This window comes from Anser anser (genome assembly GCF_964211835.1).
Source record: "Anser anser genome assembly, chromosome: 2".
NCBI lineage: Eukaryota > Metazoa > Chordata > Aves > Anseriformes > Anatidae > Anser > Anser anser.
In genome coordinates this window covers 116,987,782-117,014,014 of record NC_139721.1, presented here as the reverse complement: position 1 = coordinate 117,014,014, position 26,233 = coordinate 116,987,782, and the positions used below count along the sequence as shown (strand labels likewise).

General features: G+C 53.5%; 1 protein-coding gene across 3 annotated transcripts in view; it reads left to right on the top strand.

The window, feature by feature from the left end:
• Positions 1-26,233, top strand: part of UBA5 (ubiquitin like modifier activating enzyme 5) — a 37,702-nt gene that overhangs the window by 922 nt on the left and 10,547 nt on the right. For 2 of the 3 annotated variants that reach the window (XR_014580051.1, XM_083825049.1), the window contains exons 2-5: positions 1-46; positions 159-248; positions 1,453-1,562; positions 1,998-2,084. Coding sequence is in view for 2 of the 3 variants with exons in the window: in XM_083825049.1 (XP_083681175.1) it covers positions 1-46; positions 159-248; positions 1,453-1,562; positions 1,998-2,084 (333 nt within the window). In the remaining variant the exon portion in view is untranslated. The remainder of the gene's footprint in view (positions 47-158; positions 249-1,452; positions 1,563-1,997; positions 2,085-26,233) is intronic. The other variant, XM_083825050.1, reaches the window with a different exon arrangement.

Below are 26,233 nucleotides of genomic sequence, written 5' to 3'. Positions count from 1 at the left end.
TCGTTTGATGGCACTGAAAAGAATGGGAATTGTCAAAGATTACGAGGTAGGTTTGTATCTGCATTAAAACAGCCCCATAATTTTTCCTCTCCCCACCCACCCTGGGCCTGTGAGGATCACCTTTGACGTGCTGATCCATACCTTATTTCTTTCTGCAGAAAATCCGTACCTTTACAGTTGCAGTAGTAGGTGTTGGCGGAGTTGGCAGCGTGACTGCTGAAATGTTGACAAGGTGTGGCATTGGTAAGGTAATGTGAGTTTTCTTCTTCTACTTCGTCGTAGCAGATGGACTAGTCTTCTTTATAGAGAGTTTGATTCAGTTCCCCTCAGTTGATTTTGCCCAAATAAAAGTACTGTGAAGAAAACACTCAGGAAAAGCACTTGAGTAAAATCACAAATGAAGAGTCTGTATTGTTCTTATGCTAGCAAAATTGATTTGTTTGGGGCTTGATCCTATATCATGGGGACTATTCTTGTTCAGATGCTTGTCTTCTATGCACTCGTATATGAGTCCATATATTTAATAACCATATTGGATTACTGCAACGGGAAGGTAAAATGAGGAAAAAGGAGGAGGTAGCTCACATAGAAGATTAAATCCTACATTATGAGAACAAGTTGATATTCAAGAAATTGTGCTGCAGTAGATGTCAGACGTTTTTGCCACAAAAATCAGTTCATGATATGACAGAGGTAAAAATTTAGCAGACTTAATAATAATGTGTATATAGATAGCAAGAACCTACTGAGTCAACAGGCTTTTCTTTAAAAGGAGGAATTTGGGGAATGGTTTAGATGTTTGCATTTCCAGGCTAAACCTCACCATTTACTCTTGGAACTTAAGAAGTTTCTTAATAGAGAGGTGATGCAATTTTTTTATTGTGAAGTTTGTTCTCCCTTCCTCTGAAGGAGAATTTCCTGTAGACCAGGGTTTTTTACCTAGAAAAGGACGTTGGGCTATTGAATCAAAATTCATAATCAACATACCTGTGTATTCTGTAGGTATTTTAAGTTAATTGTTTTTGAAGAACAAGACACAAGTGAAAGAAATGACACATTTTAGCTAATGTCATAATGGCAAGTAGGAATGTGAGAAGAGGTGTTAATGTCCATGTTGATAGTCTGATGAATATTTTTAGTGTAGATCAAATGAGCAAATTCAAATTGCTGCTTTTTAAAAAACAAACAAACAAAAAACAACAGCAGTTTTCATGACTTAACAAATCATTTCCTGGTGACTGGCAGCTAGAATTCAGTCTTCCACATTTACAATATTGGTAACTTTTATATATGAAATAAGTTGAACTGGAGGGTGTCATTTATTTGAGTGTTGTTTTTTTTTGGTGGTTGTTCTTGATTTTATAATTAGTTTTTCTGTTTAAAATGGCTTGCTATAGTGCTCCGTTCGTGGAGTATTTGGAGATTCACGTGTTAATACAATCTTTATTGTAGCTTCTTCTGTTTGATTATGACAAAGTGGAACTGGCAAACATGAACAGACTCTTCTTCCAACCTCATCAAGCTGGATTAAGTAAAGTGCAAGCAGCAGAGGATACCTTGAGGTATGACTTACAGAAGTGGGTATGCAGTGTAGTTATCCTGGATGCTGCTACAGAAAAATATTTAACTCTTAATCACTTGCAAGGTAGCAAGGTCTAATTTAGACATCTGAGTATAAAATGGCTGTGGGAATGGCTGATACTTTAAGGACGCTTTTAACCTGCCCAGAGCCTTAATGTGAATCTACTTCCACATATAGCTAATTTTACCAAGAAGTTTGATATAAACTATGCTGCTTCAATATCTTGGGGGGTTTTGTTGTTTGGTTCATTTGGGTTTCTTTTTTCTCATCATTGAATTGTGAACTTTTGACAAATCTGGGTGCATTTGTGCCCTTGGATTGGAAGCTTAAGACTGTAGCAGCACTTGTGAAGTTAGGGAGTAAAATGCAAATTACTGTCTTTATTAACATTGACTCATTTTGTTTCCTCTATTAGAAATATTAACCCTGATGTTCAATTTGAAGTACATAACTACAACATCACAACGCTGGACAATTTTGAACATTTCATGGATAGAATAAGGTAAAAATTTTTGAACAAAAGCAAATTATATGTAGTTCTAAATACAGCATCACATTTTTATTAATTTTTCTAATTTAATAACTACTAACTGAAAACCAGTGGGAAATATATATGTATGCAGACACTTCTGCCTAGACCTTTTCTCTAGATGGCATTTATTTTTGATGTTACATAGCTCTATTTTGTATTAATACCTCTTTAGACTTCTAGCCAAAGCTGGCTTTTCCCACGACAGAAAACAGATCAGGTCATACTTTGAATGCTCTGGGATATTTTCTGGTACGCTTTTCCTGTGGATTGACCTGGCTGGCAGCTCAGCACCAAACAGCTATTTGCTCAGTCCACACCCTTCCACTTCCCCCAGTGGGATGGGGAAGAGAATTAGAGTGGGGGAAAAAGTAAAAGCTAGTTGGTTGAGACAAAGGCAGTTTAGTACGACAGGAAAGGAAGAGAAATAATATGTACAAAGCAAGTGATGCACAGTGCAATTGCTGCTCATCATCCGATGACCAACGCCCACTCTATCCCCAAGCAGTTGTCCCCCCCAAACCCTGGCCAGCCAACCCATATCCATAGCTAAACACGACCCCATACGGTATGGGACATGGCTCTGGCCCGTTTGGGCCAGCTGTCCTGGCTGCGTCCCCTCCCAGCTCGTGGTGCACCCGCAGCCTCCTGGCTGGCAGGGCGCTATGGGCAGCTGGAACGTCCTTGACTCTGTGTAAGCAGTGCTCTGCAACAACTGAAAGATCGGCGTGTTATCAGCATCACTGTCATCCGAAATCCAGAACCCAGCTCCATACCAGCTACTGGGAAGACAAGGAACTCTGTCCCAGCTGAAACCAGGACAGCCTCGTGCACTTCCCGGCAGCTCCTCAAAAGCATCCCTGAGCGCGCATTTTACGGAATCCCGCTTCTGACAACAACGAAGTTCATGCCGTGACCTTCCAGAGGGTTGACCCCTTCAGGGATGCCCCCGCCCTGCAGGCGTAGAGAGATGGCAAGTGGGAGTTGGTAGGATGCTGCAATACACAAGGACGCGGAGGCCTTCTTTGCTGAAAAGTTCTCTTTACTACACATGGCCACAGACCACCACTAGGCAATGTTCTGTGATTCAAGGCAAGCATGGGGAGAGGTATGAGGCTAATTAAGAAAAGCCATCTCGCAAGAGACCGAACCCAGGAGCGGGCCCCAAGGAATCAAGAACAAAGTGTCACTGCAAAGACGTGAGACTCCCGTCAAAGAGTTGGGAGTCAGCCGGGCATCCCCAGCAAAGGTTCAATGGATTGAGGATGTCGTGTAGGCAAGAACAATTTGTGCAGCACAGGAAGTTCTGAGGGAGAGAGGCGCTCCATTTTGGGTCAAAAAGGAGTCCTTTTTCTATCAAGAGAGACAGAAGAGGGCAGAGGACACCACCTCCTCAGAGCAGCCAAAAGCCGCTGCTAATTTCTGTGTTTCACCTGAGACAAGCGATAGACACCGATGCTTCCTAGTCTCTGAGAAGGACACCTTTCCCAGAGCCGTTCCTCCTTCTCAGACAGTCCATTGCTCTTGTAGTTCCTTGCTTTTGCCCTTGGTGCTGGTGTCTTCAGGAAGTCTCTGGTTCTTAGGTACCCTTAGGCTGCACTTGCAGGAGGCCAGCAGCGCCTTCCAAGGATGCTGCAGGTTGCCAGGCCCGGTTCCCAGCTGGCAGGCATTCTCTTCTGGCAGGCTTTTAGGAGGCTTTTGCTGTCAGCCTTTTTCCAAGTTGGGCCAGGTCACCCCTGTGGCTGCTCCCATCCCCAACACTTTCCCATTCCCATGACGACTTCTCATCCCCCAAATGACTTCTCATCCCCAAGTCTCACTCGGGGACCCACAACCCGCAGCCGCTCCCCATGAGGAGCGGACATCCCCAAACCAATCTGTGGCGCAGGCAGAGGACTGCGTTCAGTCCGTCCCCCCCCTGCCCCTCCCCCCCTTCTGACCGATGCAGGAATAAGTGCAGGCAGAGGCTTTGCAGGGTGGAAAAGTTGTAATTTATTCTTGGGGTAATTGTGGCTGCCACCCCCAGCCCGTCCCCAGGTGAGGCGCGGCCGCCTGCTCAGTTGCGGGGCCTGGCCTGCCGGCCCGCGTGGTCGCCAGACCCCGGCTCCTCCTGCTGGACCCGACGTAGCCACTCTATGTCCTCCGGGTTGTCGTACCACAGGGGCAGTGGCAGTCTGTGCCTGTCCTGCCCCAAGCGCCAGGAGCGGCTGCGGACAAGCTCTCGCGCTTCAAAGGGGCTGCGCTCCCTGCGCCTGGGCGAGGCGCTGCGGGAGCGGTAGCCTGAGGGGCTCCTCTGCCGCTGCTGCTGCTGCTGCTGCCGCCGCTCCAGCCGCGCGTCGCGTTGGAGTCTTCTTCGGGGTCGTCGGGCCAGGCGCACAACTCCAACGATGGGCCCGCGGCACAGCGGGCAGGTGTTTCTTTCTGCAGCCCAGGCCTGGATGCAATCCAGGCAGAAGGAGTGCCTGCAGGGGTCCACGCAAGCTGCGTTGGACAGCTGGTCCAAGCAGATGGGGCATGTCTCGTCCTCGGGGGCCTCCTCTGGCTGCTCCTGCTGCTGTGGCCGGCTCATGGTGCCTGCCGCCGCTGCGACGTGGAGCTGGTCGTCCTCTGGGGGAGGCTGCCTTGGTGGCAGGCGCTTATCAGCAGCCTGGGGTCTTCAGCACCTCCCTTGCCTCGCGGGTCACCGGCAGGACCTCAACGCCTCACGTGTCACCAGCGTGCCACCAGGAGGACTACTGCAGATAGAACCAGGAAGAAAATATTCTAGCAGCAAACAGACGTTAGCTTTCTAGGTTCAACCAAGTTGTCTAGAGTACTGTAGCTGTCAATATTCCGTGTATGGATTGCAAACATTGCTATTAGAATGGCAAATATGCTTATCATCGGTTATACTTGGCAAGACTGCGCTTAGGACAGATGAGGTACATAGATGTCTATAGATTTGAGACCCTTACCGAAGGCCCTCGATGGCTCGCGTGCAACAAGAATGGCTTCGCGTGTGCCTCTTGCAACACCTCCGCCTCTCTCTCCTTCCAGCCGTGGGACCTCGAGCTCTCGACCACCACCAGCCGGACTGGCCGCAGGCGCGCCGCTCAGGGCACTTATAGCCAGCCACCTTTTGTGAGGTCATAGGGTGACATCAGAAGGGTCTCGGGGTGCCCCTGATGGCAGCACTGACAGAGGTCACCTGACCATTGTGAGACAATGCTGACGTGAGATGGCTGCTCCACGCTGACAGGAGCCACGTCTGCCAGGCTGGGGTCCAGGCCAGGAGGTCGGCCTGGGAACTGCCCCTGGGAGCCAGGGATGTCCTTGACGTGCAGCTGGACACCTGAGCATTGGAGGCATCCTGAAGAGACCATGGAAACAACGAGTATAAAACACAAAATGTGTAACTGTGACCCGAAGGGATTGCTGAAAGTTCTCAGTTGTTGTATCAGCCTCACGCGATAAGAAGACTCAGCTGTATGCATAAAATCCAGGCTGAAGAAGGAACACGGTGCCCAAAGTAGAACTTAAAACAATTAAGTTAGCTGAGCTTATAAAAGATCAAAAGTGCTGAAGCAGTTAAACAATGACTGAGCATGTGCAAAACAGAAAGAAGTTCAAGACGAAAAAAACTATGAGCCTTTATCAGAAAGCCCCCAAAGTGCGACCACCAGAGGTTACTGCGCCTGCGATAGTAGGAGGGGCAATATGATAATTAGGTCTGAGAAACCATTAGCATAAATCCTGCCCTTTCTTGCAAACTGCATGAATACGGATATCACCGTACCATGAATAAAGTACTCCTTGTCTTGCTTAGGTGTACGTGTTGGGTGGAATTATCCCCCACACACCCAGCGCTGTTAATAAAGAATACCTGCTTTCTAATTCTCCCAAAGGAGTCTTGGAAAGTTGCATTGCTTTTTGCGTTCCACCATTGATGAGGACACAAGAAGAAACTGAGGAACAACTTATCACCTGGGAAGGTGGAAATTGGCCAGAGACAGTGGGAACGTGACTGAGAAGCCTAGGGTTGTTTAGAGAAAATCAGGAGCATCGGCACCTCTTGGCTGTCTCAGGAGGACGATAGAAATGAGCAGCGCCTCATTGGTTACGTGAAGTGGTGGCATCCTACGCCATCTTCTGTGTCAGTGGTGTAAAAGGGGCCTGTGTTTTACCCAGAAGGAAGCTCAGAGAAGGGTTGGGGATGGAAGGGACCTCTGGAGGTCATCTGCTCCAGCCCCCCTGCTGAAGCAGGGCCACGTAGAGCCGTACGGCCGCTGGGCACCGCTGACAAGAGCCTGGCTCCGTCTTCTTTGCATCCTCCCTTTGGGGATGCCTAGACATTGCTATGATCCCCCCGAGCCTTCTCTCCTCCAGGATGAATGCACAGCGATGCACAATGCAATTGCTCACTGCCCACCGAGTGATGATGCCCAGACAGACCCCGCGCGGTGGCAGCCACACTCCGGCCAACCCGCTCAGTCCCAGTCTTCGGCACGACCCCATGCGGTATGGGACATGGCTCTGGCCGGTTTGGGCCAGCTGTCCTGGCTGCGTCCCCTCCCAGCTCGTGGTGCACCCGCAGCCTCCTGGCTCCAGGGCGCTATGGGCAGCTGGAACGTCCTTGACTCTGTGTAAGCAGCGCTCTGCAACAACTGAAAGATCGGCGTGTTATCAGCATCACTGTCATCCGAAATCCAGAACCCAGCTCCATACCAGCTACTGGGAAGACAAGGAACCCTATCCCAGCTGAAACCAGGACAGCCTCGTGCACTTCCCGGCAGCTCCTCAAAAGCATCCCTGAGCGCGCATTTTACGGAATCCCGCTTCTGACAACAACGAAGTTCATGCCGTGACCTTCTGGAGGGTTGACCCCTTCAGGGATGCCCCCGCCCTGCAGGCGTAGAGAGATGGCAAGTGGGAGTTGGTAGGATGCTGCAATACACAAGGACGCGGAGGCCTTCTTTGCTGAAAAGTTCTCTTTACTACACATGGCCACAGACCACCACTAGGCAATGTTCTGTGATTCAAGGCAAGCATGGGGAGAGGTATGAGGCTAATTAAGAAAAGCCATCTCGCAAGAGACCGAACCCAGGAGCGGGCCCCAAGGAATCAAGAACAAAGTGTCACTGCAAAGACGTGAGACTCCCGTCAAAGAGTTGGGAGTCAGCCGGGCATCCCCAGCAAAGGTTCAATGGGTTTAGGATGTCGTGTAGGCAAGAATAATTTGTGCAGCACAGGAAGTTCTGAGGGAGAGAGGCGCTCCATTTTGGGTCGAAAAGGAGTCCTTTTTCTATCAAGAGAGACAGAAGAGGGCAGAGGACACCACCTCCTCAGAGCAGCCAAAAGCCGCTGCTAATTTCTGTGTTTCACCTGAGACAAGCGATAGACACCGATGCTTCCTAGTCTCTGAGAAGGACACCTTTCCCAGAGCCGTTCCTCCTTCTCAGACAGTCCGTTGCTCTTGTAGTTCCTTGCTTTTGCCCTTGGTGCTGGTGTCTTCAGGAAGTCTCTGGTTCTTAGGTACCCTTAGGCTGCACTTGCAGGAGGCCAGCAGCGCCTTCCAAGGATGCTGCAGGTTGCCAGGCCCGGTTCCCAGCTGGCAGGCATTCTCTTCTGGCAGGCTTTTAGGAGGCTTTTGCTGTCAGCCTTTTTCCCAGTCGGGCCAGGTCACCTCTGTGGCTGCTCCCATCCCCAACACTTTCCCATTCCCATGACGACTTCTCATCCCCCAAATGACTTCTCATCCCCAAGTCTCACTCGGGGACCCACAACCCGCAGCCGCTCCCCATGAGGAGCGGACATCCCCAAACCAATCTGTGGCGCAGGCAGAGGACTGCGTTCAGTCCGTCCCCCCCCTGCCCCTCCCCCCCTTCTGACCGATGCAGGAATAAGTGCAGGCAGAGGCTTTGCAGGGTGGAAAAGTCATAATTTATTCTTGGGGTAATTGTGGCTGCCACCCCCAGCCCGTCCCCAGGTGAGGCGCGGCCGCCTGCTCAGTTGCGGGGCCTGGCCTGCCGGCCCGCGTGGTCGCCAGACCCCGGCTCCTCCTGCTGGACTCGACGTAGCCACTCTATGTCCTCCGGGTTGTCGTACCACAGGGGCAGTGGCAGTCTGTGCCTGTCCTGCCCCAAGCGCCAGGAGCGGCTGCGGACAAGCTCTCGCGCTTCAAAGGGGCTGCGCTCCCTGCGCCTGGGCGAGGCGCTGCGGGAGCGGTAGCCTGAGGGGCTCCTCTGCCGCTGCTGCTGCTGCTGCTGCCGCCGCTCCAGCCGCGCGTCGCGTTGGAGTCTTCTTCGGGGTCGTCGGGCCAGGCGCACAACTCCAACGATGGGCCCGCGGCACAGCGGGCAGGTGTTTCTTTCTGCAGCCCAGGCCTGGATGCAATCCAGGCAGAAGGAGTGCCTGCAGGGGTCCACGCAAGCTGCGTTGGACAGCTGGTCCAAGCAGATGGGGCATGTCTCGTCCTCGGGGGCCTCCTCTGGCTGCTCCTGCTGCTGTGGCCGGCTCATGGTGCCTGCCGCCGCCGCGACGTGGAGCTGGTCGTCCTCTGGGGGAGGCTGCCTTGGTGGCAGGCGCTTATCAGCAGCCTGGGGTCTTCAGCACCTCCCTTGCCTCGCGGGTCGCCGGCAGGACCTCAACGCCTCACGTGTCACCAGCGTGCCACCAGGAGGACTACTGCAGATAGAACCAGGAAGAAAATATTCTAGCAGCAAACAGACGTTAGCTTTCTAGGTTCAACCAAGTTGTCTAGAGTACTGTAGCTGTCAACATTCCGTGTATGGATTGCAAACATTGCTATTAGAATGGCAAATATGCTTATCATCGGTTATACTTGGCAAGACTGCGCTTAGGACAGATGAGGTACATAGATGTCTATAGATTTGAGACCCTTACCGAAGGCCCTCGATGGCTCGCGTGCAACAAGAATGGCTTCGCGTGTGCCTCTTGCAACACCTCCGCCTCTCTCTCCTTCCAGCCGTGGGACCTCGAGCTCTCGACCACCACCAGCCGGACTGGCCGCAGGCGCGCCGCTCAGGGCACTTATAGCCAGCCACCTTTTGTGAGGTCATAGGGTGACATCAGAAGGGTCTCGGGGTGCCCCTGATGGCAGCACTGACAGAGGTCACCTGGCCGTTGTGAGACAATGCTGACGTGAGATGGCTGCTCCACGCTGACAGGAGCCACGTCTGCCAGGCTGGGGTCCAGGCCAGGAGGTCGGCCTGGGAACTGCCCCTGGGAGCCAGGGATGTCCTTGACGTGCAGCTGGACACCTGAGCATTGGAGGCATCCTGAAGAGACCATGGAAACAACGAGTATAAAACACAAAATGTGTAACTGTGACCCGAAGGGATTGCTGAAAATTCTCAGTTGTTGTATCAGCCTCACGCGATAAGAAGACTCAGCTGTATGCATAAAATCCAGGCTGAAGAAGGAACACGGTGCCCAAAGTAGAACTTAAAACAATTAAGTTAGCTGAGCTTATAAAAGATCAAAAGTGCTGAAGCAGTTAAACAATGACTGAGCATGTGCAAAACAGAAAGAAGTTCAAGACGAAAAAAACTATGAGCCTTTATCAGAAAGCCCCCAAAGTGCGACCACCAGAGGTTACTGCGCCTGCGATAGTAGGAGGGGCAATATGATAATTAGGTCTGAGAAACCATTAGCATAAATCCTGCCCTTTCTTGCAAACTGCATGAATACGGATATCACCGTACCATGAATAAAGTACTCCTTGTCTTGCTTAGGTGTACGTGTTGGGTGGAATTATCCCCCACACACCCAGCGCTGTTAATAAAGAATACCTGCTTTCTAATTCTCCCAAAGGAGTCTTGGAAAGTTGCATTGCTTTTTGCGTTCCACCATTGATGAGGACACAAGAAGAAACTGAGGAACAACTTATCACCTGGGAAGGTGGAAATTGGCCAGAGACAGTGGGAACGTGACTGAGAAGCCTAGGGTTGTTTAGAGAAAATCAGGAGCATCGGCACCTCTTGGCTGTCTCAGGAGGACGATAGAAATGAGCAGCGCCTCATTGGTTACGTGAAGTGGTGGCATCCTACGCCATCTTCTGTGTCAGTGGTGTAAAAGGGGCCTGTGTTTTACCCAGAAGGAAGCTCAGAGAAGGGTTGGGGATGGAAGGGACCTCTGGAGGTCATCTGCTCCAGCCCCCCTGCTGAAGCAGGGCCACGTAGAGCCGTACGGCCGCTGGGCACCGCTGACAAGAGCCTGGCTCCGTCTTCTTTGCATCCTCCCTTTGGGGATGCCTAGACATTGCTATGACCCCCCCGAGCCTTCTCTCCTCCAGGATGAATGCACAGCGATGCACAATGCAATTGCTCACTGCCCACCGAGTGATGATGCCCAGACAGACCCCGCGCGGTGGCAGCCACACTCCGGCCAACCCGCTCAGTCCCAGTCTTCGGCACGACCCCATGCGGTATGGGACATGGCTCTGGCCCGTTTGGGCCAGCTGTCCTGGCTGCGTCCCCTCCCAGCTCGTGGTGCACCCGCAGCCTCCTGGCTCCAGGGCGCTATGGGCAGCTGGAACGTCCTTGACTCTGTGTAAGCAGTGCTCTGCAACAACTGAAAGATCGGCGTGTTATCAGCATCACTGTCATCCGAAATCCAGAACCCAGCTCCATACCAGCTACTGGGAAGACAAGGAACCCTATCCCAGCTGAAACCAGGACAGCCTCGTGCACTTCCCGGCAGCTCCTCAAAAGCATCCCTGAGCGCGCATTTTACGGAATCCCGCTTCTGACAACAACGAAGTTCATGCTGTGACCTTCCGGAGGGTTGACCCCTTCAGGGATGCCCCCGCCCTGCAGGCGTAGAGAGATGGCAAGTGGGAGTTGGTAGGATGCTGCAATACACAAGGACGCGGAGGCCTTCTTTGCTGAAAAGTTCTCTTTACTACACATGGCCACAGACCACCACTAGGCAATGTTCTGTGATTCAAGGCAAGCATGGGGAGAGGTATGAGGCTAATTAAGAAAAGCCATCTCGCAAGAGACCGAACCCAGGAGCGGGCCCCAAGGAATCAAGAACAAAGTGTCACTGCAAAGACGTGAGACTCCCGTCAAAGAGTTGGGAGTCAGCCGGGCATCCCCAGCAAAGGTTCAATGGGTTTAGGATGTCGTGTAGGCAAGAATAATTTGTGCAGCACAGGAAGTTCTGAGGGAGAGAGGCGCTCCATTTTGGGTCGAAAAGGAGTCCTTTTTCTATCAAGAGAGACAGAAGAGGGCAGAGGACACCACCTCCTCAGAGCAGCCAAAAGCCGCTGCTAATTTCTGTGTTTCACCTGAGACAAGCGATAGACACCGATGCTTCCTAGTCTCTGAGAAGGACACCTTTCCCAGAGCCGTTCCTCCTTCTCAGACAGTCCGTTGCTCTTGTAGTTCCTTGCTTTTGCCCTTGGTGCTGGTGTCTTCAGGAAGTCTCTGGTTCTTAGGTACCCTTAGGCTGCACTTGCAGGAGGCCAGCAGCGCCTTCCAAGGATGCTGCAGGTTGCCAGGCCCGGTTCCCAGCTGGCAGGCATTCTCTTCTGGCAGGCTTTTAGGAGGCTTTTGCTGTCAGCCTTTTTCCCAGTCGGGCCAGGTCACCTCTGTGGCTGCTCCCATCCCCAACACTTTCCCATTCCCATGACGACTTCTCATCCCCCAAATGACTTCTCATCCCCAAGTCTCACTCGGGGACCCACAACCCGCAGCCGCTCCCCATGAGGAGCGGACATCCGCAAACCAATCTGTGGCGCAGGCAGAGGACTGCGTTCAGTCCGTCCCCCCCCTGCCCCTCCCCCCCTTCTGACCGATGCAGGAATAAGTGCAGGCAGAGGCTTTGCAGGGTGGAAAAGTCATAATTTATTCTTGGGGTAATTGTGGCTGCCACCCCCAGCCCGTCCCCAGGTGAGGCGCGGCCGCCTGCTCAGTTGCGGGGCCTGGCCTGCCGGCCCGCGTGGTCGCCAGACCCCGGCTCCTCCTGCTGGACCCGACGTAGCCACTCTATGTCCTCCGGGTTGTCGTACCACAGGGGCAGTGGCAGTCTGTGCCTGTCCTGCCCCAAGCGCCAGGAGCGGCTGCGGACAAGCTCTCGCGCTTCAAAGGGGCTGCGCTCCCTGCGCCTGGGCGAGGCGCTGCGGGAGCGGTAGCCTGAGGGGCTCCTCTGCCGCTGCTGCTGCTGCCGCCGCTCCAGCCGCGCGTCGCGTTGCAATCTTCTGCGGGGTCGTCGGGCCAGGCGCACAACTCCAACGATGGGCCCGCGGCACAGCGGGCAGGTGTTTCTTTCTGCGGCCCAGGCCTGGATGCAATCCAGGCAGAAGGAGTGCCTGCAGGGGTCCACGCAAGCTGCGTTGGACAGCTGGTCCAAGCAGATGGGGCATGTCTCGTCCTCGGGGGCCTCCTCTGGCTGCTCCTGCTGCTGTGGCCGGCTCATGGTGCCTGCCGCCGCTGCGACGTGGAGCTGGTCGTCCTCTGGGGGAGGCTGCCTTGGTGGCAGGCGCTTATCAGCAGCCTGGGGTCTTCAGCACCTCCCTTGCCTCGCGGGTCGCCGGCAGGACCTCAACGCCTCACGTGTCACCAGCGTGCCACCAGGAGGACTACTGCAGATAGAACCAGGAAGAAAATATTCTAGCAGCAAACAGACGTTAGCTTTCTAGGTTCAACCAAGTTGTCTAGAGTACTGTAGCTGTCAACATTCCGTGTATGGATTGCAAACATTGCTATTAGAATGGCAAATATGCTTATCATCGGTTATACTTGGCAAGACTGCGCTTAGGACAGATGAGGTACATAGATGTCTATAGATTTGAGACCCTTACCGAAGGCCCTCGATGGCTCGCGTGCAACAAGAATGGCTTCGCGTGTGCCTCTTGCAACACCTCCGCCTCTCTCTCCTTCCAGCCGTGGGACCTCGAGCTCTCGACCACCACCAGCCGGACTGGCCGCAGGCGCGCCGCTCAGGGCACTTATAGCCAGCCACCTTTTGTGAGGTCATAGGGTGACATCAGAAGGGTCTCGGGGTGCCCCTGATGGCAGCACTGACAGAGGTCACCTGACCGTTGTGAGACAATGCTGACGTGAGATGGCTGCTCCACGCTGACAGGAGCCACGTCTGCCAGGCTGGGGTCCAGGCCAGGAGGTCGGCCTGGGAACTGCCCCTGGGAGCCAGGGATGTCCTTGACGTGCAGCTGGACACCTGAGCATTGGAGGCATCCTGAAGAGACCATGGAAACAACGAGTATAAAACACAAAATGTGTAACTGTGACCCGAAGGGATTGCTGAAAATTCTCAGTTGTTGTATCAGCCTCACGCGATAAGAAGACTCAGCTGTATGCATAAAATCCAGGCTGAAGAAGGAACACGGTGCCCAAAGTAGAACTTAAAACAATTAAGTTAGCTGAGCTTATAAAAGATCAAAAGTGCTGAAGCAGTTAAACAATGACTGAGCATGTGCAAAACAGAAAGAAGTTCAAGACGAAAAAAACTATGAGCCTTTATCAGAAAGCCCCCAAAGTGCGACCACCAGAGGTTACTGCGCCTGCGATAGTAGGAGGGGCAATATGATAATTAGGTCTGAGAAACCATTAGCATAAATCCTGCCCTTTCTTGCAAACTGCATGAATACGGATATCACCGTACCATGAATAAAGTACTCCTTGTCTTGCTTAGGTGTACGTGTTGGGTGGAATTATCCCCCACACACCCAGCGCTGTTAATAAAGAATACCTGCTTTCTAATTCTCCCAAAGGAGTCTTGGAAAGTTGCATTGCTTTTTGCGTTCCACCATTGATGAGGACACAAGAAGAAACTGAGGAACAACTTATCACCTGGGAAGGTGGAAATTGGCCAGAGACAGTGGGAACGTGACTGAGAAGCCTAGGGTTGTTTAGAGAAAATCAGGAGCATCGGCACCTCTTGGCTGTCTCAGGAGGACGATAGAAATGAGCAGCGCCTCATTGGTTACGTGAAGTGGTGGCATCCTACGCCATCTTCTGTGTCAGTGGTGTAAAAGGGGCCTGTGTTTTACCCAGAAGGAAGCTCAGAGAAGGGTTGGGGATGGAAGGGACCTCTGGAGGTCATCTGCTCCAGCCCCCCTGCTGAAGCAGGGCCACGTAGAGCCGTACGGCCGCTGGGCACCGCTGACAAGAGCCTGGCTCCGTCTTCTTTGCATCCTCCCTTTGGGGATGCCTAGACATTGCTATGACCCCCCCGAGCCTTCTCTCCTCCAGGATGAATGCACAGCGATGCACAATGCAATTGCTCACTGCCCACCGAGTGATGATGCCCAGACAGACCCCGCGCGGTGGCAGCCACACTCCGGCCAACCCGCTCAGTCCCAGTCTTCGGCACGACCCCATGCGGTATGGGACATGGCTCTGGCCCGTTTGGGCCAGCTGTCCTGGCTGCGTCCCCTCCCAGCTCGTGGTGCACCCGCAGCCTCCTGGCTCCAGGGCGCTATGGGCAGCTGGAACGTCCTTGACTCTGTGTAAGCAGTGCTCTGCAACAACTGAAAGATCGGCGTGTTATCAGCATCACTGTCATCCGAAATCCAGAACCCAGCTCCATACCAGCTACTGGGAAGACAAGGAACCCTATCCCAGCTGAAACCAGGACAGCCTCGTGCACTTCCCGGCAGCTCCTCAAAAGCATCCCTGAGCGCGCATTTTACGGAATCCCGCTTCTGACAACAACGAAGTTCATGCTGTGACCTTCCGGAGGGTTGACCCCTTCAGGGATGCCCCCGCCCTGCAGGCGTAGAGAGATGGCAAGTGGGAGTTGGTAGGATGCTGCAATACACAAGGACGCGGAGGCCTTCTTTGCTGAAAAGTTCTCTTTACTACACATGGCCACAGACCACCACTAGGCAATGTTCTGTGATTCAAGGCAAGCATGGGGAGAGGTATGAGGCTAATTAAGAAAAGCCATCTCGCAAGAGACCGAACCCAGGAGCGGGCCCCAAGGAATCAAGAACAAAGTGTCACTGCAAAGACGTGAGACTCCCGTCAAAGAGTTGGGAGTCAGCCGGGCATCCCCAGCAAAGGTTCAATGGGTTTAGGATGTCGTGTAGGCAAGAATAATTTGTGCAGCACAGGAAGTTCTGAGGGAGAGAGGCGCTCCATTTTGGGTCGAAAAGGAGTCCTTTTTCTATCAAGAGAGACAGAAGAGGGCAGAGGACACCACCTCCTCAGAGCAGCCAAAAGCCGCTGCTAATTTCTGTGTTTCACCTGAGACAAGCGATAGACACCGATGCTTCCTAGTCTCTGAGAAGGACACCTTTCCCAGAGCCGTTCCTCCTTCTCAGACAGTCCGTTGCTCTTGTAGTTCCTTGCTTTTGCCCTTGGTGCTGGTGTCTTCAGGAAGTCTCTGGTTCTTAGGTACCCTTAGGCTGCACTTGCAGGAGGCCAGCAGCGCCTTCCAAGGATGCTGCAGGTTGCCAGGCCCGGTTCCCAGCTGGCAGGCATTCTCTTCTGGCAGGCTTTTAGGAGGCTTTTGCTGTCAGCCTTTTTCCCAGTCGGGCCAGGTCACCTCTGTGGCTGCTCCCATCCCCAACACTTTCCCATTCCCATGACGACTTCTCATCCCCCAAATGACTTCTCATCCCCAAGTCTCACTCGGGGACCCACAACCCGCAGCCGCTCCCCATGAGGAGCGGACATCCGCAAACCAATCTGTGGCGCAGGCAGAGGACTGCGTTCAGTCCGTCCCCCCCCTGCCCCTCCCCCCCTTCTGACCGATGCAGGAATAAGTGCAGGCAGAGGCTTTGCAGGGTGGAAAAGTCATAATTTATTCTTGGGGTAATTGTGGCTGCCACCCCCAGCCCGTCCCCAGGTGAGGCGCGGCCGCCTGCTCAGTTGCGGGGCCTGGCCTGCCGGCCCGCGTGGTCGCCAGACCCCGGCTCCTCCTGCTGGACCCGACGTAGCCACTCTATGTCCTCCGGGTTGTCGTACCACAGGGGCAGTGGCAGTCTGTGCCTGTCCTGCCCCAAGCGCCAGGAGCGGCTGCGGACAAGCTCTCGCGCTTCAAAGGGGCTGCGCTCCCTGCGCCTGGGCGAGGCGCTGCGGGAGCGGTAGCCTGAGGGGCTCCTCTGCCGCTGCTGCTGCTGCCGCCGCTCCAGCCGCGCGTCGCGTTGCAATCTTCTGCGGGGTCGTCGGGCCAGGCGCACAACTCCAACGATGGGCCCGCGGCACAGCGGGCAGGTGTTTCTTTCTGCGGCCCAGGCCTGGATGCAATCCAGGCAGAAGGAGTGCCTGCAGGGGTCCACGCAAGCTGCGTTGGACAGCTGGTCCAAGCAGATGGGGCATGTCTCGTCCTCGGGGGCCTCCTCTGGCTGCTCCTGCTGCTGTGGCCGGCTCATGGTGCCTGCCGCCGCTGCGACGTGGAGCTGGTCGTCCTCTGGGGGAGGCTGCCTTGGTGGCAGGCGCTTATCAGCAGCCTGGGGTCTTCAGCACCTCCCTTGCCTCGCGGGTCGCCGGCAGGACCTCAACGCCTCACGTGTCACCAGCGTGCCACCAGGAGGACTACTGCAGATAGAACCAGGAAGAAAATATTCTAGCAGCAAACAGACGTTAGCTTTCTAGGTTCAACCAAGTTGTCTAGAGTACTGTAGCTGTCAACATTCCGTGTATGGATTGCAAACATTGCTATTAGAATGGCAAATATGCTTATCATCGGTTATACTTGGCAAGACTGCGCTTAGGACAGATGAGGTACATAGATGTCTATAGATTTGAGACCCTTACCGAAGGCCCTCGATGGCTCGCGTGCAACAAGAATGGCTTCGCGTGTGCCTCTTGCAACACCTCCGCCTCTCTCTCCTTCCAGCCGTGGGACCTCGAGCTCTCGACCACCACCAGCCGGACTGGCCGCAGGCGCGCCGCTCAGGGCACTTATAGCCAGCCACCTTTTGTGAGGTCATAGGGTGACATCAGAAGGGTCTCGGGGTGCCCCTGATGGCAGCACTGACAGAGGTCACCTGACCGTTGTGAGACAATGCTGACGTGAGATGGCTGCTCCACGCTGACAGGAGCCACGTCTGCCAGGCTGGGGTCCAGGCCAGGAGGTCGGCCTGGGAACTGCCCCTGGGAGCCAGGGATGTCCTTGACGTGCAGCTGGACACCTGAGCATTGGAGGCATCCTGAAGAGACCATGGAAACAACGAGTATAAAACACAAAATGTGTAACTGTGACCCGAAGGGATTGCTGAAAATTCTCAGTTGTTGTATCAGCCTCACGCGATAAGAAGACTCAGCTGTATGCATAAAATCCAGGCTGAAGAAGGAACACGGTGCCCAAAGTAGAACTTAAAACAATTAAGTTAGCTGAGCTTATAAAAGATCAAAAGTGCTGAAGCAGTTAAACAATGACTGAGCATGTGCAAAACAGAAAGAAGTTCAAGACGAAAAAAACTATGAGCCTTTATCAGAAAGCCCCCAAAGTGCGACCACCAGAGGTTACTGCGCCTGCGATAGTAGGAGGGGCAATATGATAATTAGGTCTGAGAAACCATTAGCATAAATCCTGCCCTTTCTTGCAAACTGCATGAATACGGATATCACCGTACCATGAATAAAGTACTCCTTGTCTTGCTTAGGTGTACGTGTTGGGTGGAATTATCCCCCACACACCCAGCGCTGTTAATAAAGAATACCTGCTTTCTAATTCTCCCAAAGGAGTCTTGGAAAGTTGCATTGCTTTTTGCGTTCCACCATTGATGAGGACACAAGAAGAAACTGAGGAACAACTTATCACCTGGGAAGGTGGAAATTGGCCAGAGACAGTGGGAACGTGACTGAGAAGCCTAGGGTTGTTTAGAGAAAATCAGGAGCATCGGCACCTCTTGGCTGTCTCAGGAGGACGATAGAAATGAGCAGCGCCTCATTGGTTACGTGAAGTGGTGGCATCCTACGCCATCTTCTGTGTCAGTGGTGTAAAAGGGGCCTGTGTTTTACCCAGAAGGAAGCTCAGAGAAGGGTTGGGGATGGAAGGGACCTCTGGAGGTCATCTGCTCCAGCCCCCCTGCTGAAGCAGGGCCACGTAGAGCCGTACGGCCGCTGGGCACCGCTGACAAGAGCCTGGCTCCGTCTTCTTTGCATCCTCCCTTTGGGGATGCCTAGACATTGCTATGACCCCCCCGAGCCTTCTCTCCTCCAGGATGAATGCACAGCGATGCACAATGCAATTGCTCACTGCCCACCGAGTGATGATGCCCAGACAGACCCCGCGCGGTGGCAGCCACACTCCGGCCAACCCGCTCAGTCCCAGTCTTCGGCACGACCCCATGCGGTATGGGACATGGCTCTGGCCCGTTTGGGCCAGCTGTCCTGGCTGCGTCCCCTCCCAGCTCGTGGTGCACCCGCAGCCTCCTGGCTCCAGGGCGCTATGGGCAGCTGGAACGTCCTTGACTCTGTGTAAGCAGTGCTCTGCAACAACTGAAAGATCGGCGTGTTATCAGCATCACTGTCATCCGAAATCCAGAACCCAGCTCCATACCAGCTACTGGGAAGACAAGGAACCCTATCCCAGCTGAAACCAGGACAGCCTCGTGCACTTCCCGGCAGCTCCTCAAAAGCATCCCTGAGCGCGCATTTTACGGAATCCCGCTTCTGACAACAACGAAGTTCATGCTGTGACCTTCCGGAGGGTTGACCCCTTCAGGGATGCCCCCGCCCTGCAGGCGTAGAGAGATGGCAAGTGGGAGTTGGTAGGATGCTGCAATACACAAGGACGCGGAGGCCTTCTTTGCTGAAAAGTTCTCTTTACTACACATGGCCACAGACCACCACTAGGCAATGTTCTGTGATTCAAGGCAAGCATGGGGAGAGGTATGAGGCTAATTAAGAAAAGCCATCTCGCAAGAGACCGAACCCAGGAGCGGGCCCCAAGGAATCAAGAACAAAGTGTCACTGCAAAGACGTGAGACTCCCGTCAAAGAGTTGGGAGTCAGCCGGGCATCCCCAGCAAAGGTTCAATGGGTTTAGGATGTCGTGTAGGCAAGAATAATTTGTGCAGCACAGGAAGTTCTGAGGGAGAGAGGCGCTCCATTTTGGGTCGAAAAGGAGTCCTTTTTCTATCAAGAGAGACAGAAGAGGGCAGAGGACACCACCTCCTCAGAGCAGCCAAAAGCCGCTGCTAATTTCTGTGTTTCACCTGAGACAAGCGATAGACACCGATGCTTCCTAGTCTCTGAGAAGGACACCTTTCCCAGAGCCGTTCCTCCTTCTCAGACAGTCCGTTGCTCTTGTAGTTCCTTGCTTTTGCCCTTGGTGCTGGTGTCTTCAGGAAGTCTCTGGTTCTTAGGTACCCTTAGGCTGCACTTGCAGGAGGCCAGCAGCGCCTTCCAAGGATGCTGCAGGTTGCCAGGCCCGGTTCCCAGCTGGCAGGCATTCTCTTCTGGCAGGCTTTTAGGAGGCTTTTGCTGTCAGCCTTTTTCCCAGTCGGGCCAGGTCACCTCTGTGGCTGCTCCCATCCCCAACACTTTCCCATTCCCATGACGACTTCTCATCCCCCAAATGACTTCTCATCCCCAAGTCTCACTCGGGGACCCACAACCCGCAGCCGCTCCCCATGAGGAGCGGACATCCGCAAACCAATCTGTGGCGCAGGCAGAGGACTGCGTTCAGTCCGTCCCCCCACTGCCCCTCCCCCCCTTCTGACCGATGCAGGAATAAGTGCAGGCAGAGGCTTTGCAGGGTGGAAAAGTTGTAATTTATTCTTGGGGTAATTGTGGCTGCCACCCCCAGCCCGTCCCCAGGTGAGGCGCGGCCGCCTGCTCAGTTGCGGGGCCTGGCCTGCCGGCCCGCGTGGTCGCCAGACCCCGGCTCCTCCTGCTGGACCCGACGTAGCCACTCTATGTCCTCCGGGTTGTCGTACCACAGGGGCAGTGGCAGTCTGTGCCTGTCCTGCCCCAAGCGCCAGGAGCGGCTGCGGACAAGCTCTCGCGCTTCAAAGGGGCTGCGCTCCCTGCGCCTGGGCGAGGCGCTGCGGGAGCGGTAGCCTGAGGGGCTCCTCTGCCGCTGCTGCTGCTGCCGCCGCTCCAGCCGCGCGTCGCGTTGCAATCTTCTGCGGGGTCGTCGGGCCAGGCGCACAACTCCAACGATGGGCCCGCGGCACAGCGGGCAGGTGTTTCTTTCTGCGGCCCAGGCCTGGATGCAATCCAGGCAGAAGGAGTGCCTGCAGGGGTCCACGCAAGCTGCGTTGGACAGCTGGTCCAAGCAGATGGGGCATGTCTCGTCCTCGGGGGCCTCCTCTGGCTGCTCCTGCTGCTGTGGCCGGCTCATGGTGCCTGCCGCCGCTGCGACGTGGAGCTGGTCGTCCTCTGGGGGAGGCTGCCTTGGTGGCAGGCGCTTATCAGCAGCCTGGGGTCTTCAGCACCTCCCTTGCCTCGCGGGTCGCCGGCAGGACCTCAACGCCTCACGTGTCACCAGCGTGCCACCAGGAGGACTACTGCAGATAGAACCAGGAAGAAAATATTCTAGCAGCAAACAGACGTTAGCTTTCTAGGTTCAACCAAGTTGTCTAGAGTACTGTAGCTGTCAACATTCCGTGTATGGATTGCAAACATTGCTATTAGAATGGCAAATATGCTTATCATCGGTTATACTTGGCAAGACTGCGCTTAGGACAGATGAGGTACATAGATGTCTATAGATTTGAGACCCTTACCGAAGGCCCTCGATGGCTCGCGTGCAACAAGAATGGCTTCGCGTGTGCCTCTTGCAACACCTCCGCCTCTCTCTCCTTCCAGCCGTGGGACCTCGAGCTCTCGACCACCACCAGCCGGACTGGCCGCAGGCGCGCCGCTCAGGGCACTTATAGCCAGCCACCTTTTGTGAGGTCATAGGGTGACATCAGAAGGGTCTCGGGGTGCCCCTGATGGCAGCACTGACAGAGGTCACCTGGCCGTTGTGAGACAATGCTGACGTGAGATGGCTGCTCCACGCTGACAGGAGCCACGTCTGCCAGGCTGGGGTCCAGGCCAGGAGGTCGGCCTGGGAACTGCCCCTGGGAGCCAGGGATGTCCTTGACGTGCAGCTGGACACCTGAGCATTGGAGGCATCCTGAAGAGACCATGGAAACAACGAGTATAAAACACAAAATGTGTAACTGTGACCCGAAGGGATTGCTGAAAATTCTCAGTTGTTGTATCAGCCTCACGCGATAAGAAGACTCAGCTGTATGCATAAAATCCAGGCTGAAGAAGGAACACGGTGCCCAAAGTAGAACTTAAAACAATTAAGTTAGCTGAGCTTATAAAAGATCAAAAGTGCTGAAGCAGTTAAACAATGACTGAGCATGTGCAAAACAGAAAGAAGTTCAAGACGAAAAAAACTATGAGCCTTTATCAGAAAGCCCCCAAAGTGCGACCACCAGAGGTTACTGCGCCTGCGATAGTAGGAGGGGCAATATGATAATTAGGTCTGAGAAACCATTAGCATAAATCCTGCCCTTTCTTGCAAACTGCATGAATACGGATATCACCGTACCATGAATAAAGTACTCCTTGTCTTGCTTAGGTGTACGTGTTGGGTGGAATTATCCCCCACACACCCAGCGCTGTTAATAAAGAATACCTGCTTTCTAATTCTCCCAAAGGAGTCTTGGAAAGTTGCATTGCTTTTTGCGTTCCACCATTGATGAGGACACAAGAAGAAACTGAGGAACAACTTATCACCTGGGAAGGTGGAAATTGGCCAGAGACAGTGGGAACGTGACTGAGAAGCCTAGGGTTGTTTAGAGAAAATCAGGAGCATCGGCACCTCTTGGCTGTCTCAGGAGGACGATAGAAATGAGCAGCGCCTCATTGGTTACGTGAAGTGGTGGCATCCTACGCCATCTTCTGTGTCAGTGGTGTAAAAGGGGCCTGTGTTTTACCCAGAAGGAAGCTCAGAGAAGGGTTGGGGATGGAAGGGACCTCTGGAGGTCATCTGCTCCAGCCCCCCTGCTGAAGCAGGGCCACGTAGAGCCGTACGGCCGCTGGGCACCGCTGACAAGAGCCTGGCTCCGTCTTCTTTGCATCCTCCCTTTGGGGATGCCTAGACATTGCTATGACCCCCCCGAGCCTTCTCTCCTCCAGGATGAATGCACAGCGATGCACAATGCAATTGCTCACTGCCCACCGAGTGATGATGCCCAGACAGACCCCGCGCGGTGGCAGCCACACTCCGGCCAACCCGCTCAGTCCCAGTCTTCGGCACGACCCCATGCGGTATGGGACATGGCTCTGGCCCGTTTGGGCCAGCTGTCCTGGCTGCGTCCCCTCCCAGCTCGTGGTGCACCCGCAGCCTCCTGGCTCCAGGGCGCTATGGGCAGCTGGAACGTCCTTGACTCTGTGTAAGCAGCGCTCTGCAACAACTGAAAGATCGGCGTGTTATCAGCATCACTGTCATCCGAAATCCAGAACCCAGCTCCATACCAGCTACTGGGAAGACAAGGAACCCTATCCCAGCTGAAACCAGGACAGCCTCGTGCACTTCCCGGCAGCTCCTCAAAAGCATCCCTGAGCGCGCATTTTACGGAATCCCGCTTCTGACAACAACGAAGTTCATGCCGTGACCTTCCGGAGGGTTGACCCCTTCAGGGATGCCCCCGCCCTGCAGGCGTAGAGAGATGGCAAGTGGGAGTTGGTAGGATGCTGCAATACACAAGGACGCGGAGGCCTTCTTTGCTGAAAAGTTCTCTTTACTACACATGGCCACAGACCACCACTAGGCAATGTTCTGTGATTCAAGGCAAGCATGGGGAGAGGTATGAGGCTAATTAAGAAAAGCCATCTCGCAAGAGACCGAACCCAGGAGCGGGCCCCAAGGAATCAAGAACAAAGTGTCACTGCAAAGACGTGAGACTCCCGTCAAAGAGTTGGGAGTCAGCCGGGCATCCCCAGCAAAGGTTCAATGGGTTTAGGATGTCGTGTAGGCAAGAATAATTTGTGCAGCACAGGAAGTTCTGAGGGAGAGAGGCGCTCCATTTTGGGTCGAAAAGGAGTCCTTTTTCTATCAAGAGAGACAGAAGAGGGCAGAGGACACCACCTCCTCAGAGCAGCCAAAAGCCGCTGCTAATTTCTGTGTTTCACCTGAGACAAGCGATAGACACCGATGCTTCCTAGTCTCTGAGAAGGACACCTTTCCCAGAGCCGTTCCTCCTTCTCAGACAGTCCGTTGCTCTTGTAGTTCCTTGCTTTTGCCCTTGGTGCTGGTGTCTTCAGGAAGTCTCTGGTTCGTCTCTTTACGAAGGAAATCTCTCCTCTTCCCTACAGGCCTGTGTCTCGGCTGTGGAGAAACTCTCTGAAGAGGTCCACCAACTTAAAGAGAATTTATCTTCCCCTCCACCTGAACGAACCAGTGTCCACCAGCTAAAAGAGAATACTTTGGAGAAACTTTCTGAAAAGATCCACCAACTTGAAGAGAGATTATTTTCCTCCCCACCTGTACAGACCAGTGTCTCAGCTATTAGGGGTAAACGTTCATCTATGCAAGGAAGACAATATGGTGGGCACACACACCGCGCCACCCTGTGGTTTTACCTACGTGACCATGGAGAGGACATGAGAAAATGGGATGGAAAATCTACTGCGACCCTAGGGGCACGGGTACGTGAATTGCAAAGGAAAACAATTGGGAAAAAGGGGTTCTCTGAAAAGTTTGCTGCTCCAACTTCCAGCAGGCAGTCCTTTAAACACAGAAACGAAGATTCTGACCAGGACTAGAGGGGCCCTGCCTCCAGCCAGGGGGAGGAAAGGGACAATCGAGTTTATTGGACTGTGTGGATTCGATGGCCTGGCACGTCAGACGCACAGAAGTATAAGGCTTTGGTAGACACCGGTGCACAATGTACTCTAATGCCATCAAGCTATAAAGGGCCAGAGCCCATCTGTATTTATGGTGTGACGGGGGGATCCCAGCAGTTAACTGTATTGGAGGCTGAAGTGAGTCTAACCGGGAACGAGTGGCAAAAGCACCATATTGTGACTGGCCCAGATGCTCCGTGCATCCTTGGCATAGACTATCTTAGAAGAGGATATTTCAAGGACCCAAAAGGGTTCCGCTGGGCTTTTGGCATAGCTGCCTTGGAGACAGAGAACATTAAACAGTTGTCTACCTTGCCTGGTCTCTCAGAGGACCCTTCTGTTGTGGGGTTGCTGAGGGTTGAAGAACAGCAAGTGCCGATCGCTACCACAACTGTGCACCGGCGGCAATATCGCACCAACCGAGACTCCCTGAGTCCCATCCATAAGCTAATTCGTCAACTGGAGAGCCCAGGAGTGATCAGCAAGACTCATTCACCTTTTAATAGTCCTGTATGGCCAGTGCGAAAGTCTAATGGTGAGTGGAGACTAACAGTGGACTATCGTGGCCTGAACGAAGTCACGCCACCACTGAGTGCTGCAGTGCCGGACATGCTAGAACTCCAGTATGAACTGGAATCAAAGGCAGCCAAGTGGTATGCCACAATTGATATCGCTAATGCATTTTTCTCCATCCCTCTAGCAGCACAGTGCAGGCCACAGTTTGCTTTCACTTGGAGGGGAGTCCAATATACTTGGAATCGGCTGCCCCAGGGGTGGAAACACAGCCCTACCATTTGCCATGGACTGATCCAGTCTGCGCTGGAGCAGGGGAAAGCTCCTGAACACCTGCAGTACATCGATGACATCATTGTGTGGGGTGACACTGCAGAAGAAGTTTTCGAGAAAGGGAAGAAAATAGTCCAAATCCTTCTGAAGGCCGGTTTTGCCATAAAACAGAATAAAGTTAAAGGACCTGCACGAGAGATCCAGTTTTTAGGAATAAAATGGCAAGATGGACGTCGTCAAATCCCAATGGATGTGATCAACAAAATAACAGCTATGTCTCCACCAACTAGCAAAAAAGAAACACAAACTTTCCTAGGTGTCGTGGGGTTTTGGAGAATGCATATTCCAAATTACAGTCTGATTGTAAACCCGCTCTACCAAGTAACCCGTAAGAAGAATGCTTTTGAATTGGGCCCTGAGCAACGACAAGCCTTTGAACAAATTAAGCAGGAAATAGTTCATGCAGTAGCCCTTGGGCCAGTCCGAACAGGACCAGATGTAAAGAATGTGCTCTACACCGCAGCCGGGGAGAATGGTCCCACCTGGAGCCTCTGGCAGAAAGAACCTGGGGAAACTCGAGGTCGACCCCTGGGGTTTTGGAGTCGGGGATACAGAGGATCTGAAGCCCGCTATACTCCAACTGAAAAGGAGATATTGGCAGCATATGAAGGAATTCGATCTGCTTCGGAAGTGGTCGGTACTGAAGCGCAGCTCCTCCTGGCACCCCGACTGCCGGTACTAGGCTGGATGTTCAAAGGAAGGGTCCCCTCTACACATCATGCAACTGATGCTACATGGAGCAAGTGGGTTGCACTGATTACTCAGCGGGCTCGAATAGGAAACCCCAGTCGCCCAGGAATCTTGGAGGTGATTATGGACTGGCCAGAAGGCAAATACTTTGGGATATCATCAGAGGAGGAGGTGGTTCGTGCTGAAGAAGCCCCACTGTACAACAAGCTACCAGAAAATGAGAAGAAATATGCCTTGTTCACTGACGGGTCCTGTCGTATTGTGGGAAAGCATCGGAGATGGAAAGCTGCTGTATGGAGTCCTACACGACGAGTTGCAGAGGCTGCTGAGGGAGAAGGTGAATCGAGTCAGTTTGCAGAAGTGACAGCCATTCAGCTGGCTTTAGATATTGCTGAACGAGAAAAGTGGCCAGTTCTCTATCTCTGTACTGATTCATGGATGGTAGCAAATGCCCTGTGGGGGTGGTTACAGCAATGGAAGCAGAACAACTGGCAGCGCAGGGGCAAGCCCATCTGGGCTGCGGCATTGTGGCAAGATATTGCTGCCCGGGTAGAGAACCTGGTTGTAAAGGTACGCCATGTAGATGCTCATGTGCCCAAGAATCGGGCTACTGAAGAACATCAAAACAACCAGCAGGTGGATCAGGCTGCTAAGATTGAAGTGGCTCAGGTGGACCTGGATTGGCAACATAAAGGTGAATTATTTATAGCCCGATGGGCCCATGACACCTCAGGCCATCAAGGTAGAGATGCAACATGCAGATGGGCTCGTGATCGAGGGGTGGACCTGACCATGGACACTATAGCACAGGTTATTC